This window comes from Neurospora tetrasperma, assembly GCF_000213175.1.
Source record: "Neurospora tetrasperma FGSC 2508 unplaced genomic scaffold NEUTE1scaffold_3, whole genome shotgun sequence".
Lineage (NCBI taxonomy): Eukaryota > Fungi > Ascomycota > Sordariomycetes > Sordariales > Sordariaceae > Neurospora > Neurospora tetrasperma.
In genome coordinates, this window is record NW_009799101.1 from 2,971,150 (window position 1) to 2,991,294 (window position 20,145).

General features: G+C 53.4%; 7 protein-coding genes across 7 annotated transcripts; 3 read left to right on the forward strand and 4 right to left on the reverse strand.

The window, feature by feature from the left end:
• Nucleotides 1-1,351: 1,351 nt before the first annotated feature.
• NEUTE1DRAFT_122289 (uncharacterized protein) lies at nucleotides 1,352-3,869 on the forward strand (the record flags this gene model as incomplete). Its single annotated transcript, XM_009852733.1, has 2 exons — nucleotides 1,352-1,982; nucleotides 2,048-3,869. 2 exons carry the CDS (start codon nucleotides 1,489-1,491, stop codon nucleotides 3,642-3,644), a joined length of 2,091 nt encoding a protein of 696 aa, XP_009851035.1.
• Nucleotides 3,838-5,234, reverse strand: NEUTE1DRAFT_117006 (40S ribosomal protein S7; the record flags this gene model as incomplete). Its single annotated transcript, XM_009852734.1, has 3 exons — nucleotides 3,838-4,472; nucleotides 4,534-4,616; nucleotides 5,026-5,234. The coding sequence occupies 3 exons, from the start codon at nucleotides 5,185-5,187 to the stop codon at nucleotides 4,109-4,111; spliced, it is 609 nt and encodes a 202-aa protein (XP_009851036.1).
• A 208-nt stretch (nucleotides 5,235-5,442) lies between these two features.
• On the forward strand, nucleotides 5,443-6,397 carry NEUTE1DRAFT_122291 (uncharacterized protein; the record flags this gene model as incomplete). The annotated part of the gene is made up of 1 exon (XM_009852735.1): nucleotides 5,443-6,397. One exon carries the CDS (start codon nucleotides 5,713-5,715, stop codon nucleotides 6,235-6,237), a length of 525 nt encoding a protein of 174 aa, XP_009851037.1.
• Nucleotides 6,398-7,015: 618 nt separating this feature from the next.
• NEUTE1DRAFT_63362 (uncharacterized protein) lies at nucleotides 7,016-8,481 on the forward strand (the record flags this gene model as incomplete). The annotated part of the gene is made up of 3 exons (XM_009852736.1): nucleotides 7,016-7,270; nucleotides 7,377-7,605; nucleotides 7,711-8,481. 3 exons carry the CDS (start codon nucleotides 7,066-7,068, stop codon nucleotides 8,360-8,362), a joined length of 1,086 nt encoding a protein of 361 aa, XP_009851038.1.
• A 674-nt stretch (nucleotides 8,482-9,155) lies between these two features.
• NEUTE1DRAFT_122293 (CTP synthase) lies at nucleotides 9,156-11,783 on the reverse strand (the record flags this gene model as incomplete). Its single annotated transcript, XM_009852737.1, has 4 exons — nucleotides 9,156-10,729; nucleotides 10,785-10,976; nucleotides 11,031-11,413; nucleotides 11,759-11,783. 4 exons carry the CDS (start codon nucleotides 11,781-11,783, stop codon nucleotides 9,623-9,625), a joined length of 1,707 nt encoding a protein of 568 aa, XP_009851039.1.
• Nucleotides 11,784-12,534: 751 nt separating this feature from the next.
• NEUTE1DRAFT_82044 (uncharacterized protein) lies at nucleotides 12,535-14,010 on the reverse strand (the record flags this gene model as incomplete). Its single annotated transcript, XM_009852738.1, has 3 exons — nucleotides 12,535-13,172; nucleotides 13,276-13,493; nucleotides 13,716-14,010. The coding sequence occupies 3 exons, from the start codon at nucleotides 14,008-14,010 to the stop codon at nucleotides 12,723-12,725; spliced, it is 963 nt and encodes a 320-aa protein (XP_009851040.1).
• Nucleotides 14,011-16,104: 2,094 nt separating this feature from the next.
• On the reverse strand, nucleotides 16,105-19,155 carry NEUTE1DRAFT_82047 (uncharacterized protein; the record flags this gene model as incomplete). Its single annotated transcript, XM_009852739.1, has 2 exons — nucleotides 16,105-18,779; nucleotides 18,842-19,155. 2 exons carry the CDS (start codon nucleotides 18,959-18,961, stop codon nucleotides 16,269-16,271), a joined length of 2,631 nt encoding a protein of 876 aa, XP_009851041.1.
• Between the last annotated feature and the right edge of the window lie 990 nt (nucleotides 19,156-20,145).

The following is a 20,145-nucleotide window of genomic DNA, read 5'->3' on the forward strand; positions in this document are numbered from 1 at the left end:
TTGGTTGATGGACTCAGACGGGATGCACAACAGCCTAACCCGAGGCCTTGGCTCGACGTCAATAGGCTTTACGTACGGCTTGTGTGGCAAACTTGGGCTCAATGGGCCGATCACCTTTGTGATTAGCATGACGGACTGCTGGCAAAGGAGGAAAGAGATGAGGCGTCTTCCGGCTGTGCAACGGCTCGAAGAGGCAGTCGACGTATGCACTCTTCCCCGTCCAGACGAACCAGATACCCTTCCCTTTGCATATTCAGCTCTCCTCTTGGGAGCGCATGCGGCTGACCAACACCCAGAACTACCTGTCTCTGGCCCGTGTCATGGCCACTCGGCCTTTCTGGAGCCGCATCCAGACTCAGGACCCAGAGCTGAGGATTGGGTGATAGAGGAGGGGCTGATAGTGACATGTACACAGTAGTGAGGAAGATGACAGGGCTGCGTCAATGAAAGCAATGTGGTGCCAATCAAGACCAGGTCGGGAGTCGGCGTGGGGAGGTCCACGGAATGGTCGAGTTGGATGACGGAGGAGTATTGGCTATTGCAAAGCTGATCGCCTTCTTTTGGCGCCGTATCACGCCAGTCACTATAGACGCCACAAGCCATGATGCAGATGATGGGATGTCGTGGATCCTGCCACCGGTGCCTCTTTTGTCTTGGTTTTTCTCGCCTTTTGGCGGGTTTTAGTCCAGCTTATCAATCTCTTGGGGTGGCATCCCGCCGTCTGGGTCGTGTCTCGGATACCGGATGATAGACGACGCCGACAGGACGGGGAGACAGGAAGTTCGAGAGCAGCAGAAAGCCATTTTTGGCAATGGAGGCGGCTCCTTGTTCAAGGTGGACAGCGCGGGCAGCAGAGAAGGAGGTCAGCGTTTGGAAGAGTTACAGGATACAAATGGACAGGTAATGATACGGCCAGAAGAAGCGCATGGATCATTGATAAGTTGAAGGTGTCCAGTCGTGGTCTCAAGGTGCTTCTGCAAAGTGTCACTGTTTTGTGATGAGGAAAGAGATGATTGATAGACTCGAAAGTTGAAAGAGGCCCGGGAAGTGGAATGTGAAAGAAAGAGGACAGCAGTTGGGAGCTCAAGGGGCATGGACATTCTCTCGTTACGGTGGGGGTTAGGGATATGTGTGTAATCGCATATTCTCCCCCGCAATGGGGGAACTGCTGCCTTCTGCCGTGTGCCCTAAAGCTGCCCACTGGACCTCAACTTTCGGGCGTTATCTCCAGGAGCAAGGGTACTCCAGGTCCAAACGCGTCAGGCGCGTCAAGAGAAGCTCCAAGTCCCCTCCGGCCTCCATCTCTCCCGCCACACCATCGGACATCCTTCCCTCCCTCCCGCTCCCCCCTCCCCCACCTTACCCGCGCTGCCGTCCCACTCCTTCTTCGACGATGGACATCGATTGAAGCATCCGGACTGGACTGGACTGGCGCACACGAACAACTCAGGCCCCCCTCCCCAGCCGAACCCACGAGACTCTGCATGCATGTTTGGAAACAACAGACTCCCCGCTTTCCACCCAGGCCTCACCCAAAGCCGAATCAGAGACACCACTACCGGCAGTGGCTTGTGGTTCCCCGGGCTACGATCACCACCACTACCCTCCGAATCCGATCCCGCCAATGACCAGCTACCGCTACCAATAACACAAGAGGACCTCTACGACACTCCCATGGCGCCCTTCAATCCTTACACCTATATCCGGTGTCCCTGCTCAGAGCTCAACCCCTACACCAAGAGGACCCCCGACGTCACCGCCCAAGGCCTGTCTCGCGCCGCTCAGGATGACGACGACCATACCTTTGACCCTCGTGCTGCCCGGTCCAACTACAGCCTCTATCCGCTAGAGTATCTCTCCTTCTGTGAGGACTGCCACCAGATCCGCTGTCCACGATGTGTAGCCGAGGAGATCGTTTGCTACTACTGCCCCAACTGTCTGTTTGAGGTGCCGAGTAGCAACATTAGGAGCGAGGGGAGCAGGTCAGTGATGCCACGTCGTCTACCTACTTCCTCACACTTGACTAACATGGAACTTCTCCCCTCAGATGTACCCGAAGCTGCTTCCAGTGCCCAATATGCACCGGGCCCCTCGCTGTGAACCACGTCGAGACACCACCAGACCCAAACCAGCTGCTTAGTCCAGATCATGCCTCTTCTTCCCACTCGGGCTCCTACATCTTGTCATGCTCTTACTGCAACTGGAGCTCTACCGAAATAGGCATCAAGTTCGACAAGCCGAACAGCATCCACATGCAACTGGCCAAGCTACGAAACGGCGGCGAGACGAGGTTGACAGCGAAAGAGCGCAAGGAGCGACGGAAGGAACAGGCCTCCCAAGGCGCCGGCGGTGGCAGCAGCACCGGCCAGGGAGAAGAAGACCTAGACACTCTCCTGGACATGGAAACCCAGTTCGCCAACCTCAAGTCCTTCTATCAGAACCAGCTCTCCGACGCCAATGGTACCGGCAAAGTAGGCGGCGACCCCTCCGCCGCCCTGGGCAACCTAGGCTTCGACGCGCCTGCCTCTCTCTCCCGCATCATGTCGCTCTACACCGGCTCCTCCTCGCTGCACGACAAGAAATCCAAGTCGCGACCGGGCACCATGCGCGAAGCACTTGCTCCCTCCGAAGGTCTGCAACTAGCCTCGCTCGATGAATCTAGCGCCATCACCGCCCTCCAAGACTTTGAATCCACCACCGGCCTCGATGCCTACTCCTCTACAGCCTCCACCACCCAACTCCAGTCTCAAGCCCCTTATCTCGGCGCCTCGCCCCTCCACGGTCTCACGCGCTTCACCTCGTCGCTGCGTCCGATTCCCTACCTCCTGCGTACCAAGCGTTCCAAGCGCTGCCCGCAGTGCCGCCACATCATCAGCAAGCCCGAGAGCAAAGTGACCACGACGCGCTTCCGCATTCGTCTGATAGCGGGTAACTACATTCCAACCATCACCATCAAGCAGCTGATCATCCCCGGCCTGACCCCGCCACCGATGCCGAACCTACCACCGGATACCATCGAGCCTTTGAAGCCGGCCCAGTTCGTGTTAACCTTCAAGAACCCCATTTTCGAATCCGTGCGAGTTACCTTGGCCACACCAGCCACCACCCCCGGCAGGTTCCCTGCCAAAGTCACTATCCTCTGTCCGCAATTCGAAATAGACTCCAACACGGACGTCTGGGAGGAAGCGCTTAAAGATAACAACGCCACATCCTCCTCTTCTCAATCTCAAAACCTCTCCAGCTCCACAGGGCCCGAAGGTTCAGGCCCAGGTGGTCGTAAACGCGCAGGCACGTTACGGCCGGGCACGGCGGGGGGCGCAAGTCTGGCCGGGGAGGAATTGGGACCGGAAGTAGGCAAAGTGTGGGAGAGGGGAAGGAACTGGACGAGTATTGTGATTGAGGTGATACCCGCCAGTTTGGTGCAGACGGCCAAGAGGGATGGAAGGGGACCCATCAAGGAGGATGAAGATGTGCTGGAGATACCCATGTTTGTGAGGATCGAGTGGGAGGCGGAGGCACCCGAGGATGAGATCATGCCTGGGTTGAGTAGCGCAAAGGGAGGAAATAAGGATGGTGGGAAGGAGAAGAGAGAGTTGGCGTATTGGTGTGTGCTGGGGTTGGGAAGGGTTGCGAGGACGTTGTGAGACGGTGTCTGTGAGCGGTCATGATAAAATGAGTTTTATTGGATTCGGGGGGTTAGAGTCAAGGAATGATGTTTACGATTGAGGGCACGGTTCAAGGGTGTCATATGTATGACGGCGTTTAAAATCATGCAACGACCATAGAAATTGCAGGACAAACACATAAGGCGAGGGACACACGCGACGAGCACATGATCGCAAATATGGACAAGATGTATCCCACAATCCATAACGCAGTAGTATTTGAATGTTGGCATTGATAGTGCACAACACAAGGGATAACAGGTAGTAGGGGAAAACCCATGCCTGCCCTTTTTCCAGAGACAAGCTAGCTAGACGCCGTTCCTTTTGTACTGCCATGCATGCATTGCAAGAGAACCGAACCCGAATATCATCTGAGCCCTAACCCAATAATCACCCTTGGAGTGCTCCAGCCCAGACACTCAAACGCCCATTGCGTCCACCGTTTAGAACTCAGCGGAGACGAGGGGGAACTCGAAGAGGACGTTCTTGCCGGTGAGGCGGCGGTAGACGGCGGAGTAGGTGTCGAGGCGGTAGTCGACGGAGCCGCGCTCCTTCTCGTCAAGGATAACCTTGAGGGTCTTGGAGCCGTCCTCCTTGACACGGAGACGCTTGCCAACGATCTCGACGGGGTAGACGAGGTCGGTGAGGATGGCGTCGTGGACGGCAGTGAGGGTGCGCGAACGGGGACGCTTCTGCTTGAGGGTGTTGCGGGAGCGGCTGGAGCGCTTGGGGCGGGGGAGGATACGGCGAGAAGCGACAATCAGGACGTGGCGGTCAGAGAACTTCTTCTCGAGCTCACGGGTGAGACTGAAGGGGGGGGGCAAGTTAGTATCACTGCAAGGTTTGATATAAAGAGATTGAAACTTACCGCTGCTGGACGCGGTGGAAGCCCTGCAGGGAAGGGACGGGGACAAAGATGACAATAGCCTTCTTGCCGTGGCCAACCTCGATCTATTCCAGACCAAAAGTCAGCATGCGAGCTCCAGGATGACCATGGGGATATCAATCCTTGGACCGCTCCCGTCCTATTCCGCGGCGCGCTGTATGGTATTTCTGATGTGTATATGGTCTCTGGGCGCGAGCAAGCAACAGACACACGCCTGCAAGTGCCCATGGTGATTTTGTGTCCATTCTTTTCAGGATTCAATCATCATGCACCCTCTGGGCACCGCTGCTGCTTGTGCCTGGCTGCCCGCCCCTTTCCAATATTCTCATATCATATTTCCCAGAAGCGACTTTTCGGCTCGAGGCGAAAAACGTGGTGTGTCTTTCTGGCTCTCGTGGTGTGCGCCGACGCCGGAACAGGAACTCGGAGAGTCTTCGGTTTTTTGTTTTTTTTCGCGGTGTCGAGATTTCATACCTCGCGGGCAGAGACGAACTGCAGAGGGCGGAGGGCAGCCTTGAGGTCGGCAGTGTTGGACTCAAGGTCGTAGAGGGCGCCAGCGACGGCGGTCTCAAGCTCAGAAGGGTTCTGGCGAGAGGGGCTGTTGGCCGCGATCTTGTTGAGCTGAGGGGCAGACATTTTGGCGATTGTCGATATCGGGTCGATTGGTCGGTCGTCGTCGATTGCAAGAGTCTCAAGGCGGCCGTCGTGATGGACTGCGGGTAAGAAAAGTTGGATGGGTCCCAAGTTGCGGAGACACGCCAAGACTTAGGGCTCGTAAGCCCTCTCTCTGCTTATCGGTTGGTGAGGTGAGTGGTTAGCAGATAAGGAGTGCCCGGGCCATCAGGTCATTCCATTTCGCTGGCTCGAACGAAACAGGCAGGCGGTGTCAATTCTCAGATGGGCAGAATAAGGTATCCATCTACTGCATAGTATTTCTTGGACCCCTCAGCAATTGAATGGCCCAAGCTCCAATCCGCACGCTTCGGGCTAAAGACAGAGCGAGGTGAATTGGGTGATTGCACCAAAACCACAGACAAGGTTCATGGCTGCGTCCCGTCAGTCAGTCATCAGCGCAACCTCCTCCTCCAACGCGCCCCAACACACGCGGCCAACAACAACTTGACGGCGTTACGAGCTCACAGTTACTTCCATTGGAAATAAATGGCTTCAGACAAACAAGCTCCTGCTGGAGCAACAGTAGCAAATCAACCTCAAGGATCCGCATTCTCCCTCCCGCTCCTCTACCGCCTCTTCTTCCTCCTCATCGAACCTCTCTCCGCTCTGCTTGGCGCATATTACGCCTACTTCGACAAGAAGGCCTACCTCGAGCTCACGCATGCCGCCTCGGCTCCTGAGACGATTCCGCTGGGAACGTCCATCGTGCTTTCCCAACTCGCCAACCTGTATCTCTTCTTCGCCATAAACGAAGCCCTCGTGCTGCGGTCAACCTCGGACATCCACGTCTGGAAGACCGTGCTTTTCTGTCTGTTGATTGGCGACATCGGACATCTCTACACGGTTCGCGAGTTGGGAATGAACATCTACTGGAGTCCGTCAACGTGGAATGCCATCGATTGGGGCAACATCCCGTTTGTCTACCTTGGCGCATCGATGAGGATTGCCTTCTTGGCTGATGTGGGCTTGTATAAATCGGGGAAGAGGTTGCAGAAGAAGAGGACGGCTTGATTCGGGGGGTGATAGGAATTATGGCTAGATAAAAGGCGTGATAGCAGATTGAGCGAGTCCAACAAGCGCTTTGGAGACTTTGGATAGCAACAGAAGCGGATCGACATACATCTGCCATGAGCTAACCTTGACCAAGCTTCCATGAACTTGGAGAACTCTTCTGCTGTTGAACAGGTGCATCTCTGCAACTTCAATGGTCGTCGAGGTCACCAAAGCCATCGATCAGCAAGCACAATGCGACGAGTTGATTCGTGGATAAATAGAGTTACACCCTGAGCCCCTTTGGCCTTAGCTTCCTCTCTCCGTGGGGCTATCACTCAACCCCCAATGAACCCTTTCCTCAGAAAACGAGACTTATACCCGTATCTATCGCGGGGCATGGCGGGGGGAGACCCCTCATGATAAAGGTATCTACGATATTCCTCCTTACATCAGATGATTCAGCTTGTCGCTTTTTCTCCAGGAGTAGGATGGATCCGCCAGAGTGGGTAGGAATCCCGCGATATTTTCCAGAAAATGGGAAAAGCCGCGGGGGGCTTATGTCACGTCCGGTATGGTACGCTTTTCTAGTGACGGATCTGCCCCCCTTATGGGCAAAAGATTTCCGAAGGGCATGCCCTCCGGCTGAACTGTTATAAGCAGGCAGTGGGAGAACAGTTTGGCATGCTCGGTAACTTTGTTGCCGTGTGTTGATCATCCGCATGTCCGTGAGTGTATTTATAACTCGGGAACACCCCATTGTGTAGTCCTCTTGGTCGTGTTTGCTTGTTTCCTTTATACGTCGTCACTTGCTTGTCGTTCTTGCTTCATACGTACACAATCCCCAACATGTCTGTCCCCGAAAAGTTCACCGGCTTCCAGGTCAACGGTCCCGAGACCTGGACCGAGTTCCACAAGAACGAGTTCCAACCCAAGCCCTTTGGCGACTACGACGTCGACATCAAGATCGAGTGCTGTGGTGTTTGCGGTAGTGATGTTCACACCATCAGCGGCGGGTGGGGCGAGCAGAAGTTCCCTCTTGCTGTTGGACATGGTACGGTCCTTGCCCTACATATGATGCGCCTCTCCGTCAACCAGCTATTGAACCCCAAGACTGACTAATTGACTGACTGACTGACTGACTGGCTTGAAACCCATAGAAATCGTCGGAACCGCCCTCCGCGTCGGTCCCAAAGTAACTCTCATCAAGCCCGGGCAGCGTGTCGGCGTCGGCGCCCAGTCCTACTCCTGCCTCGACTGCCGTCAGTGCAAGAACGACAACGAGACGTACTGTCGCAAGCAACTAGACACTTATGGCGCCGTGTGGCCTGATACCGGCATCGTCAGCCAGGGCGGTTACTCCTCCCACGTTCGCACCCACGAGCACTGGTTCGTCATCTTTGTCTTCTTTCTTTTTCGTTTCCCTCTCCCTTCCCCTCCCTCTCTTTCCTTTTAAAAGCCCAACTAACCCATTTGTGCCCCTTTATATGATAGGGTCTTCCCAATCCCCGACGCCCTCCCCTCCACCGTCGCCGCTCCCATGCTCTGCGCCGGTCTAACCGCCTACTCCCCTCTAGTCCGCAACGGCTGCGGCCCCGGCAAGAAAGTCGGCATCGTCGGCCTCGGCGGCATCGGCCACCTAGGTCTCTTGTTCGCCAAAGCCCTCGGCGCAACCGTCTACGTCATCTCGCGCACCCACTCCAAAGAAGCCGACGCCCGCAAAATGGGCGCCGACGGCTTCCTCGCTACTGCCGACCCCAACTGGAACGAAGAACACATTATGACGTTTGATTTGATCATCAACACGGCCAACAGCTTTGAGGGGTTCGACCTGGATGCGTACTTGAGCTTGTTGGATGTCCATGGAAAGTGGGTGAGTGTGGGATTACCTGAAGACGAGGAGGGGATTCGGGTGCGGAACCAGACGTTCTTGAAGAACGGGTGTTTTTTCGGGAGTAGTCATTTGGGGAGCCGCAGAGAGACGTTGGAGATGCTGCAGCTTGCGGCGGACAAGGGGGTCAGGACGTGGGTGGAGGAGGTGAAGATTAATGAGGAAAACCTAAAGGAGGTGATGCAGAAGATGAAGGGCGCTGGGGGCAGGTATCGGTTTTGTTTGACAGGGTATGAGGAGGCCTTTGGGGCGTGAATGGTGGGGTCTTTGGGGGACTGCGGAGTGTAGAATTAGATGAGGCAACTAGGAATGGGAAAGGGTGTAAAAGTCAAAAGAGGATAGATTAAAGATTTTGCGAAGAAAGTACTCGTGATCACTATACGTGCTAAATTGTGATATGAATGTTTTTGGTGATGACGTTATGAATTCCTCCAAATCACTTGATTGGGCTTCAGGACACTTGGCTTTTGACGATGATTTCGTAAGATTTTGGTTTCAGTGCATGTCATCAGGGAAGAGAAGGGCGTCCGTCGAGACACTGCAAGAGGTTGACTTACTTTCTGGTTAAGAGGTAGTAATGGTAAGTTGTCACTCACGAACCATTCATTATAACAACAGACGGGTACTAATACCTGTCTAGTAGCTGTGGTCATAAACACGCTCTATCATTGCATCTCGCTGAGAATGTGTCTTGTCTAGAAACAGAAAACGCCAGAACCCCTTTCTATGCAATTGTCCACGCAACCCCAAGTCTATAAAACTCCATGCAAACAAATGTTTACCATATCCAGGAGAGAAGAGGCCAGAAAAGCAAACAAACTCTCCCCGGCAACGGCAATTTAGACAAAGGCCCTAGTGGAGTGCGTGTCGTCCCAAGACCTGAAGGTGTCGCCACTAACAAAACTCCACGGTTCCACCTTGACCCCTGAGCCAGGGAGAGCCGCGAGACGTTCGCAGTTCGCAAAGCGTTAAAGCCCTAGAAAAAAAATTAGCGAGAGATTCCCTATAGAGTGGTTGAGAGATGGAGGAGTTGATGCTCACCAAGTAACTATTAACAAGGGGTATATAAGGTATGAGTGTGTAGTGTGGTAGTAAAAAGACACCATCTACTATCTAGCAGTTACTGTAAAAAGATGAAGCAAACAACGCCGCGTTCCCAAAGCGATTTGAAATGCAACCACCACCCAAATAATTTTTCCGTAAACCAGTCATTCATGCCCATCTTTAAACCTTTTCGTCTTTTTTCCGATTTTTCGCACTGCGCTGCTGCTACTGCTGGTGCTGTGCCCAAATGCTGATGTTCATGTCATCAGAAGGGACAGTCTTGAGCGGTAACCAAAGTTGGTGATGTTTTCGTCGAACCGAAGGGTGTGCTGCTGACCCTGGGTATTGTGACTGGCCTCGAAACCGGTGGCTGTCATAGTAGTCCTCCTCTTAAATTGGATCCATGCCCTTCGCTGCGGGCAACTCCTATGCATCGTCATCGTTGTGCTCTTGCCTTCGTTTGTCGATAATCTAGAAGTGAGCGCCGTTGATACTCCCGTTGGCGAAGCCGGCATCCTGGAGGATCTCCTTGGTGATCTGGTCGAGGCAGCCGATGGCAGCGGCAACGAAGCCGAGGAAAGGGCGGGAGGGGTCGAGGACACGGCTGGTATACTCGGGGTGGTACTGAACACCGACGTAGTAAGGGTGGTCCTTGATCTCGACAACCTCCATGCGCTCACCGGAGTCGTCCTTGCCGATGAAGATGAGGCCAGATTGCTCGAGCTTCTCGATGTAATCGGGGTTGACCTCGTAACGGTGACGGTGACGCTCCTCGATGGTGGTGGCCTCGCCGTAGAGAGCGCGGAGCTTGCTGAACTCAGAGCCGGGCTGGAAGTGAGTGGAACGGGTACCGAGACGCATAGTACCGCCAAGCTTCTCCTTGGAACCCTCGGGCATGAAGATGATAACGCGGTGCTCGGCGTTGGCGTCGAACTCCTCAGAGGTGGCATCCTTGAGCTCGCAGAGGTTGCGGGCAGCCTCGATAACGGCAACCTGCATACCAAGGCAGACACCGAGGAAGGGGGTCTTTTGCTCACGGGCCCACTGGGCAGCACGGATCATACCCTCGGTACCACGGTGACCGAAGCCGCCAGGGACGAGAATGCCCTTGGCGACACAAACATCGTGCCAAGCCTTGTGGTACTTGGTGGGATCCTCCTTCTGGGTCTTCTCCTCGAGGTGCTCAGAGTCAACCCAGATGAGGTTGAGCTTGCGGCCACAGCGCATGGCGGAGTGCTCAAGAGCCTTAATGACGGAAAGGTAAGCATCGTGAAGCTCAACGTACTTGCCGACCAAGACGATGTCGACGGTCTCGGCGTAACCGAGGGGAACAATCTTCTGCCACTTGGCCCAGACCTCCTGGCCCTGGCTGACACGTGCGGGGGAGAGCTTGACGTCGTCGAGCTTCAGGGTCTCCTTAAGTTCCCTGAGCAGACCCTGCTCCTCAAGGAGAAGAGGCACCTGGTAGATGGTGGGCATATCGCGGACGGCAAGGACCTGGTTGACCTCGACCTGGCAGCTGGAAGCGACCTTGTTGATGGTGCCCTGCTCAAGGGGCTTCTCACAACGGCACGCAATCTGCGGAATGGAGTTAGCAGGCAAGAATCACCAGACTACCGATGAGGATACTGACCAAGTCGGGAATGAGACCAGCACTCCTGACGCTCTTGACAGCGTGTTGGGTAGGCTTCGTCTTCTGCTCGCCGTTGACGACAGGGACGTAAGAGACGTGGATGTTGATGAAGTTGTTCTTGCCAGCTCTGTGACGGAGCTGGGTGAGGGCCTCAACGAAAGGCATGCTCTCAATATCACCGACAGTACCACCCTATTGGGGGTTAGCAGACGCCATGACTGATGAATGGACAGTGGACCAACATACCAACTCGATGATGCAGACATCAGGCTCCTCGCCAGACTTGTCGACAGGCACCCTGGAGACACGGTTGATGGTGTCGATGATCGCGTCGATAACGTGGGGTACAACCTGGACAGTGCGGCCGAGGTACTTGCCCTTGCGCTCGTTCTCGATGACCTGCTGGTAGACCTTGCCGGTGGTGATGTTGTTGTCGCGGGCAAGGTCGACACCGAGGTAACGCTCGTAGTTGCCGAGATCCAGATCGGTCTCGCCACCGTCATGAAGGACGAAGCACTCGCCGTGCTCCTTGGGGTTCATGGTACCGGCATCAACGTTGATGTAAGGGTCAATCTTGATGGCAGTGACCTTGAGGCCAAGGGTCTTGAGAAGGAGACCGCATGATGAGGCTATTGATTGGTGTTAGTGGATTAAGCCCAGGAATAACATGTGATAAACGGGCCTGTTCATCATCATCATATGCATCCTTGAGAGGATGTTGAAGTGATGTCACAGATACAGGCCAGACTCATGAGTTTTTCTCTTTTACTTGGCGTGCATCCAAGTTGAGTGACTCGATGCATATGAGTGAGATTGAGGATGATCGTGGTGGTTGTTCCCCTTCAATAGGTTGAGAAGAGACTGCCTACCAATAATGCCCTTGCCAACTCCACTCACAACACCTGGAAAACGCAGACAAGTTAGACCTTTGTTCACATGAGATTATTATTTGTTTATTGTCTATGTTTACATACCTCCTGACACCAGAACGAACTTCATCTTGGGCGATGATGGCATTGCGCTAATGACGACAAGAGGGACCTTGGGTGGATTGACGGGCCACTCGATGGGATCGATACTGGAATAAGGAAATGAAGCGAGTAAAAAGAGTATGGACAGGCAATGGATGGAAAAGGGATGTCGTCAACGGTGAAGTCACTCAAAGTTTGGTGTCGCTGTCGCCCGCGTGTTGCAGCGGGAAGAAAAAAAATTGGGAATGGAGAATGGAGGGGCTCCAGCGGCGAACCGATAAGGTGCTCCCTGGCGCTCCGTGCACAGACCACTTTCCTCGCCGAGACTTTCACGGTCGCAAACTGAACCCGGCCGATGGATGGGTGGGCGACGCTGAGGGGAGTGCTGAGACCCGGGCCTTCACTGCCGTGGAACACTCTTCACTCTCCATCGATCAACCTGGCTGGCGCGCCTCATGCGAACGTCTCGGATCGAGAACAGGTCTGGAACATTACAGGCACCCATCAGGCAGCCCTCCAGGCAGCGGCCACCCGGTCTCAGGTCCAGTCCCCTCCCGATCACGCCGGACCTGGCCGGACACACAGACGGATTTTGGATTGTCCGAGCGACGGGCGATCCAGGCACCGGCGTTGTGGGGTCACAGCGGTGCACAATCCGTCCCCGACCCGACCGCTTGTCGCCGGGTCCTTCCCGTTACATTCGGCAAACAGTCATCGGCCGTTGTGACGACACGTCATTACACACAGTCGGGTCACATGCCAAAATTACAAGATTCAGACCGATGACATGACTCCAATTCAATTCCCCCATTCCTTATCTAGCGCTTTCACCCAAACAACAGGGTAACTACAACAACTTGGTATCCCCTCCCAATGATTGACGCCCGTAGTGCACAAATGCATACCCATCATCAAAACAATAGCTCGCGACTGATGCGACCAGCACACCAGCCGCCATGATCATAAATCACAACTTCCACTCCAACTCATTTCCCTTGTCTCCCTCCCCTTCTTCCCTCAGACCCTCCCAAACCCATTCCAACACCCTCTCCCACACCCAATTCCCATCATGTTCCCTCTCCATCAACCCCTTCACCTCTTCCATCGCTTTGGGATCATTCAAATCCCAACCCCACCATCTCGCCGCATCTCTAATCTTTAGCTTGGCCGCCTTTGCGTCCTTCTCCGGATGTCCTTGAAACGTCAAGACGCTGTTATCGTGTGAGAGGAGACATTCATTGTTGGCGAGTAGTTGGTAAAAATTAGGTGGTGTAGAAACAAGCTGTCGACGATGGTGTTGATGAAGTCTTAGCGAGCTCTTCTTTTCCTCTGCTTTTCCTCCTGCTGTTGATGGTGGCCCTCGGTCATTGAAAAATCGTAACCCGGCGGGGGTGAGTTTCGAGTCTGTTACTCCTAGCTGTTTACATTACATCAGGGCATCAGTTAGCATTGCCCATTTTGCCATTATTTTCTTTCACATCACCATTATTATCAGATTGGAAGAATCTAAAGTAACATACCTCAGGCAACCTCATCTCCCCCACCTCCCCTCCTCCCATCACCAGCCCCAGCGTCTGATGTCCCCAACAAACCCCCACCATCTTCTTCTTTGGCCATTCCTTTCTCGTCTGCCGTACAAATTCATGCACCCTCAATATCCACGCATGTCTTTTCCTCGGATCAGCATTTCCTCCTCCGATAACAATCAGGTCAAATTCCGCCGGATCAGGCAGGAATTCTTTCATCCTGCTGCTGCTTGTCCTACTAGCTTTTGCATCAACCTTTGTACCTCTAGTAGCCTCGCTCTTTCGACCACCGTCAGACTCAGAGTCGTCCGAAGAGGACCGACCCCCAAACCCGTTCGAACAATCAGACGACAAGGCCCCGTCCGACAACTCCGCAGACCCCCCATTATTACCCCCGCCGTCGTTGTAACATCCGTCCCGGTCGTTGTGAGGACCCTGGGGACAGCAGTAAAAGTTGTCGGCTGGGTAGAAAAAGGATAAAGCAGGCTGGAAGCGGCAGGTCGGGGATTGCGTTAAGGAGGCGAAGCAGCGTGTGTAGGAGTCGCGGATGGAGGAGATGTGTGGGGAGCGGTAGGAGTTGAGGAGGATGGCGATTCGCAAGGGGATTTTGGTTGGTTGGTTTTCAGGTGTGTCGTTGGTATTGTCTTGGTTGTGATTGTGGTTGTGGTTTTGGCGAGGGTTGACCTCGTAGTGAAGAGTACCTCTCGGGGAGTCGGTTGAGGCGGTCATGTTGAATGGCCGCTTGGATGGGTGGTGCTTTCCCTTTGTTTTTCTCGTAAGCAAGTTAAGTAAGTTGATGGCGCTGGATCGTGAAGTCGGGTTTGTAAAGTGGGGAGGAGGGAAAGCTTCTTTTTAAGTCTTGCTTGCTTTCTTTCGTAAGCAGATGAATGATCGATCAGGGGGAGGCTTATAGCCGGCTATAGTAACCGAGTTACATAAAGTGAGCTTGATAGCTTTTGCCAATGCGTTGCTCCTTTAATGTATTCAGATCCCTACCTCTACTTTTCAGGCAAGCATTCATTCGATACAAAACCGACAAAGGCTGGGGGAAAGGGAACCCTTGTTTTGGAGCTGGGGAGAAGAATACTTTGCAAGAGCACGGCAGTTAACTAACTTGATGATGATCCATCTCAAGTCACACCAAAGCACACCAAGCAATGGCTGAATAGGAGAATAACGAAACACGTTAAACAAGACGGATTCAGGGCGGACGGCCAAGCCCCGATTCCTCTCATCCACTGGATGACGTTCCTTGGGGGTTCTGCACTAGTGTAGGGGACTTCTGGGGAATGTGAGTGAGTACAGGTTTGTATGTTAGTTTGGTACACTAAGCACGCCTGGTAGTATACCTGAGTAGACATAGTGCACTAGACGAAACCTATCCCGCATTGTCCCAAAGTTCACAAGGACAAATCGGAATGGCTGGGTGTATATGATCACGGCATTGATTGGAATTAATATAATATAATGGATATAGGAAATGGTGTTTTCAAGGTAAGATCACGCATAGGGAAGTTGACGCGAGGTCTTGAGCTAACAAACAAACCAGTACTGGACTGTAGTGTACCTTGAAGATGACATCATGGCAGTTGAAAGTCGCGAAACTTAGGTACACCAGGGATGGGCTCATTGGTGGTTTCAGCTGCCTGTCTACCCCAGCTGTCACCTCGCCCATTATAATTGACGATTTGCGAAGGAGGCCCCTTTCCAAAAGCAAAAAAAACCACTGGTAGGTTTTGTTCAAGTTGTCATGCCATCTCGACATTATGAAAATTTATCTGTATGAAGGAGGTTGTCAGATTCGCATCCCGGGCTGCGCCGTATCTGTGCAGTAGGTCGCGACCTCAAGGAGCTGAAAGGGATCACCGGGCGAATCACAGGCTCGTCCACGACAAAATTACGAGACTTTTGCATTCCGATACCGCTCGTTGTAGTTAAGAAAGGCCGTTGCAAAACTATAATAGGGATTACGACAATTCGAAAACACATCGGCGAGAGTCTCTTTGGGATATTGCTACCCAGGGACTGCCTAAAAGATTAGTTCAGGGGTGTATCAAAGACGCTTAGATGCGTAATAAGGGTATGCCCAAGGTATAATGTCAAAGGTCTTAAGCATTTTGTCTAGGACCGTGACGAGACAGGCAGGGAAAAGGTATCACTCAGGGGAAAACACGGGATGACAGGGCGCAGTAATGGATCAGATGCCATACGGCGCCGCTGTCAAGGCATTTCACTGTCAGCTCAGTGGATCGTCCCGCTGTACCTAGGCGGCGCTACACATTTTGCGGGGCATCCCGCAATTGTTCGGCAGATCGGGTCTATTTCATCCCATCCCTTTGGATATAGACATGGGTCCATTGTTTCGTTTGGAGGGATTGTTGGGATGACAGCATCGGATGACAGGCGACAAACAATCTGGAAGATAGATTTCCAGGCAAGGAGTTCAGAGATTGAAATGAGGTAAGTAAAAATAAGCGGAAGACTTAATGGTAAATCTTTAAGACATGTTGTACAGTCCAGTACTGGTTTGATTGTTAATTCGAGACCTTGTGTCAATTTTCCTATGCGTTTTTATAGCTAATCAATGCATAATCTTACCTTGGATACACTGTTTCTAAGATTCAGAATGCTATATAAAATCCTGCTAATGCCTTTTGATTTGTCTTAGTGAGCTTTGGAACTATTAGGAAAAGGTTTCGTCTAGTGCACTATGTATGGTGGACTACTAGGAATACTTAGTGTATTACTAAAAATTCCTAGTGTACCAAACTAATAAATAAACCAGCATCGGACTGTCGAACAGCATAGTACTATTGGAACTTTGTATTAGGCTAAAGCCCGCTCATTATTATATATTTCCATTGTAGGTATATAGATTGCAAAAACCATACAAGAAGTTGTATATTTCATTAGATCATCCACATTATAGGCATCTCATCATTTTGTATCCAATTCAGCAACTTGGGGTATCATATCCCTGCCTCCAATCAGGCAGTAAAAGCCCTCTTACTCTTTGCAGCATACTTAATCGTGAAGGGCTCGGTAGTCTGAGTCTCCCAGTCCAGGGGCCACTTGCTGTTCCCGTAGATCTTGAGCGCCTTAAGCGTGATCTTGTAGGTGTCAGCAGGGGCGTAGGTGCCATCAGAGAGGGCACCATCCCAGTTCCACTCGAAAGTACCGCGGGGGTTCCAGCGGGCCGGGAAGGTGAGGACCTGGCCGATGGTCTTGCCCTTGGAGTTGACGACGTCGGCATGAACCTCAGCAGAGCCCATGCTGAGGGTAAGCACGATGGTCGGGTAGACGGTGTTGGCGTACAGGGTGTCGTTTGCCTTGCCGGCGGGAGGCAGGGTGAAGGTGGTGCCGGCAGCGACGGGAGCGTAGGTGGCGTCGCTGGATTGGCTGAGGTAGCTGTTCTGCTTGTCAAGGACGGTGACAGAGCGCATGCTGCCGACGACGCCCTGGTAAGGGAGCGAGTAGCCGGTGGAGTCGGTGCCGTTAAGGGTGATGTAGCCCGAGTAGACGGGCAGGCGCTTGGCATCGAGACCCAAGGGGGGAATGGCGAGGACGGTGACGGTCTTCTTCTGGCCAGGGTTAAGGGTGAGCTTGGCGGGGGTAAGAACGAGGGTAGCCTTAGCGTCGACCAGCTCGTTGGGGAAGGCAGCAGGGCCGATAGAGTTGTCGTTGGCGAAAGTATAGGCGGTAGCAGCGCTGGTATGTCCGAGCTGGTAAGTGACGGCCTTCTTACCAGTGTTGGTAACCTCGAAGCTCTGGAGGGGCTTGAAGTGCTCAGTGTCGTTGAAGGAGATGCTGGAGACGCTGAGGAGGGCGTTGGCGTTGGCAGCGTCCCAGGCCTGGATCAGACCGGCACCCTGCTGGGCAACCGGGGCAAGCATGGGGTAGGTCTTGGTACCATCGTTGAAGAGGTTAGGGTGGGCAGTGGCGGAGAAAAGGTTCTCGAGGACCTTGGGGTCCTTGGTGCCACGCTTCTGCATGACGAGGGCCCAGGTGGCAGCAGCAAGAGGGCAGGCCATGGAGGTACCAGAAAGTACAGCATAGGAGCCAAGAGCACGAGGATAGGTGGAAAGGATCATACCGCCGGGAGAGGAGATCTGGGGCTTGACATCAACCTCATAGGTCGGGCCCCAAGATGTGTAGGTGCTGAGGAAACCAGGGGTAGCGGTGTTGGGGAAGTTGTTGAGGTTCTTGGGGGCGGTCTCAGGATCAGCCATGTTGACAGTGACCTGAGTGCCGGCCTGAAGAGCCTTGATCCAGGCAACACCGGTCTCGGAAGTGACCATAGCAGCGGCCTTGACACCTGCAACGGCGCTGACATCGACCTTGGTAGATCCAGAGACGTTGTTGTAGTAAATGATGTACTTGGCTCCTTTAGCGGCAGCGTTCTGAGCCTTCTGGACGAAGGTGCAGGTGCCACGGCGGATGAGAACGATGTACTTGGAGAGGTCAGGGGTGTCATCGGGGAAAGCCTCGCAGCCGTTGGCAGTATCGGCAGTGTTGAAGTTGACAGACCAGACAGGAAGGCTGACATTGGCCCAGGCACTGGGAGAGCCAGCGGTGAAGCCGAAGGTCGAAAGAGAGCCGTTGGCGACAGAGTAAGAGGCCTCGCTGAGAAGAGCAGGGGCAAGGATGTTGTCGACAGAGGCGACAGCGGTAACCCTCTTGCCGTTGGCGGCAGTAGAAGCGTAGAAGATACCCGTAGCACCATCGTTTCCGGCAGAGACAAGGCAGGGAACACCCTTCTCGACGATCCTGCTGACGACGGCAGCCCAAGAGTCCTCGGGCCAACCAGAGGCACCACCAATGGAGGCGGTGATGATGTCACTGCCATCATCGTAGGCCTTAAGATAAGCCTCGATGAGGATGTCATTACCGACATCACCACTGCAGCCGAACACACGGTAAGCACCGAGGGTCACATCGGTGGCAGCACCAATGATGCCATAGGGGTTGTTGGTATTCCCGGATATCACCCCACTGACATGACTGCCATGCCCATTACATGTGTCCATAGGATCGGAATCAGGGACGGGAGTGTTGGAGCCGTTGAAGTCATCCCCGACCAAGTCGGTACCGTATGAGACCAAACAGCCGGGGCCGAAGCAGCCACCGAGGGCAGGGTGAAGATAGTCGATACCAGTGTCGATGACGGCGATCTTGATGCCCTTGCCAGTGATACCGGAATCCCTGAACTTGTTGACCTGGGTCATGAGGTGAGGGGAGAAGGTGTCGTTGCCAGTGTCACGTTTGGCGACAACCTCCTGGACGGCGCTGCCAGTGGAGTGAACCGTGTGCTCGGGAATAGAGTAGCGCCTGACAGGGTACAGGGCCTTAACGCCAGACATGGCAGCAATTTTGCTGGCGAGGTCATCGGCCTTGTTAAGGTCCTTGAACTGGAAGGAAGCACCCTTGAAGAGCTCATGGCGGATATCCTTGCGGATGGTGGCATCACCTTTGATTGAAGCGAGGATGGAGGTAGGATCCTATTAAGCACATATGATTAGCATAAGGCATCCCGCTCGCTTGAAAGTCTGTCCAAACTTACATGGCTATCCTCGTACTCGACGATATAGGCACCGGGGACAACCGCTGGGGCCTTTTGTTGGGCAGCTTGGGCGAAAGACGCAGCCGCAAGGAGCGTCGTGGCCAAACCAAGACGAACCATGATGAATGATGTCTTTCTCACTTGTGGCAGAGAGAGAAAGTCAAAGGATGGGAGGGGAGACCACCGTCTGAGAGCGAAGCAGCTGCGAAGTAGACTGACGGCTGCGGGATCGTCTCGGCGCTACACTCGTAGGTCTTGAGCGGGCGGAGGATGAGGCGGCACCATGGTAGGTATATATGCATTTTTTCCATCGCGTAGTGAACGGCATGGTATGATCCGTCTAAATTGACGATGTTCGGGACCCGAATATCAGAACCCACTTTAGACGAGGAGGGAAGAAGAGCGGCGACCGGGATGGTATGCGGGGGGCGCTACCGGAAGCGATGCCAGGTCAGGAAGGACGACAGAAGGTCGACCAGGGCATGGAGAGCAAATGGCGGCCGAGTTAAAGGACCAAGGGCCTTATCTGGGCACAATTGATTAAGCTTATTGGACCATCTGCATCGGCAACCTCTGTGAAGGCGTGCTTATGGCACCTTTCTCGACGAGGCAGGTCGATCGCTCCACGACGGTCGATACAACTCTAAAGTGGCCGATTGCGGTGGCCAAGAAGCCATCCGTAATTTTAATTTACCGGAGGGCGACTTTTGTTCCTTCTGCTCGTCTTCTTGCATGGGACGGCAGCGTAAAATGCTACTGCAGAGTAACGGTACCACTGAGGCATGTCTTGGCTCTTTGGCTGGAGTCCGATGCTGGTTTGTTTGTTAGCCTGGTACACAAGACGAAATCTATCCCGAATAGTCCCAAACCTCGCAAGGACAAATCAAAATGGCTATCACGAATGATAAAAGGCGTTAGTAGGATTTGATAAGGTATTTTGAATATCAGAAATAGCGAATTCAAGGTAGGATGACGCATTAGTTAGCTATGAAAACGCATGAGAAAGTTGACACGAGGTATCGAACTAACAACCAAACCAGTACTGACGGGACTGTATGGGAATAGTAGCACATTGAGTGAGCACATTGCACTAGGCAATGGGACGCTGTTGTGCTTGCATAGGGAAGGGAGATCTCGTTTGTGAGGATCCCTCTGCAATGCAGGTTACCTTGTGTCTTTTGACATGTCCGACTCCGACCATGTTCCCGTCAATTACTGTGATCCGAGGGCTGGGCATTCGTTGTATGTTTACATATTAGACTTTGCTAACGACATGCGGACAGGGACATGGCAACAGCACCAAA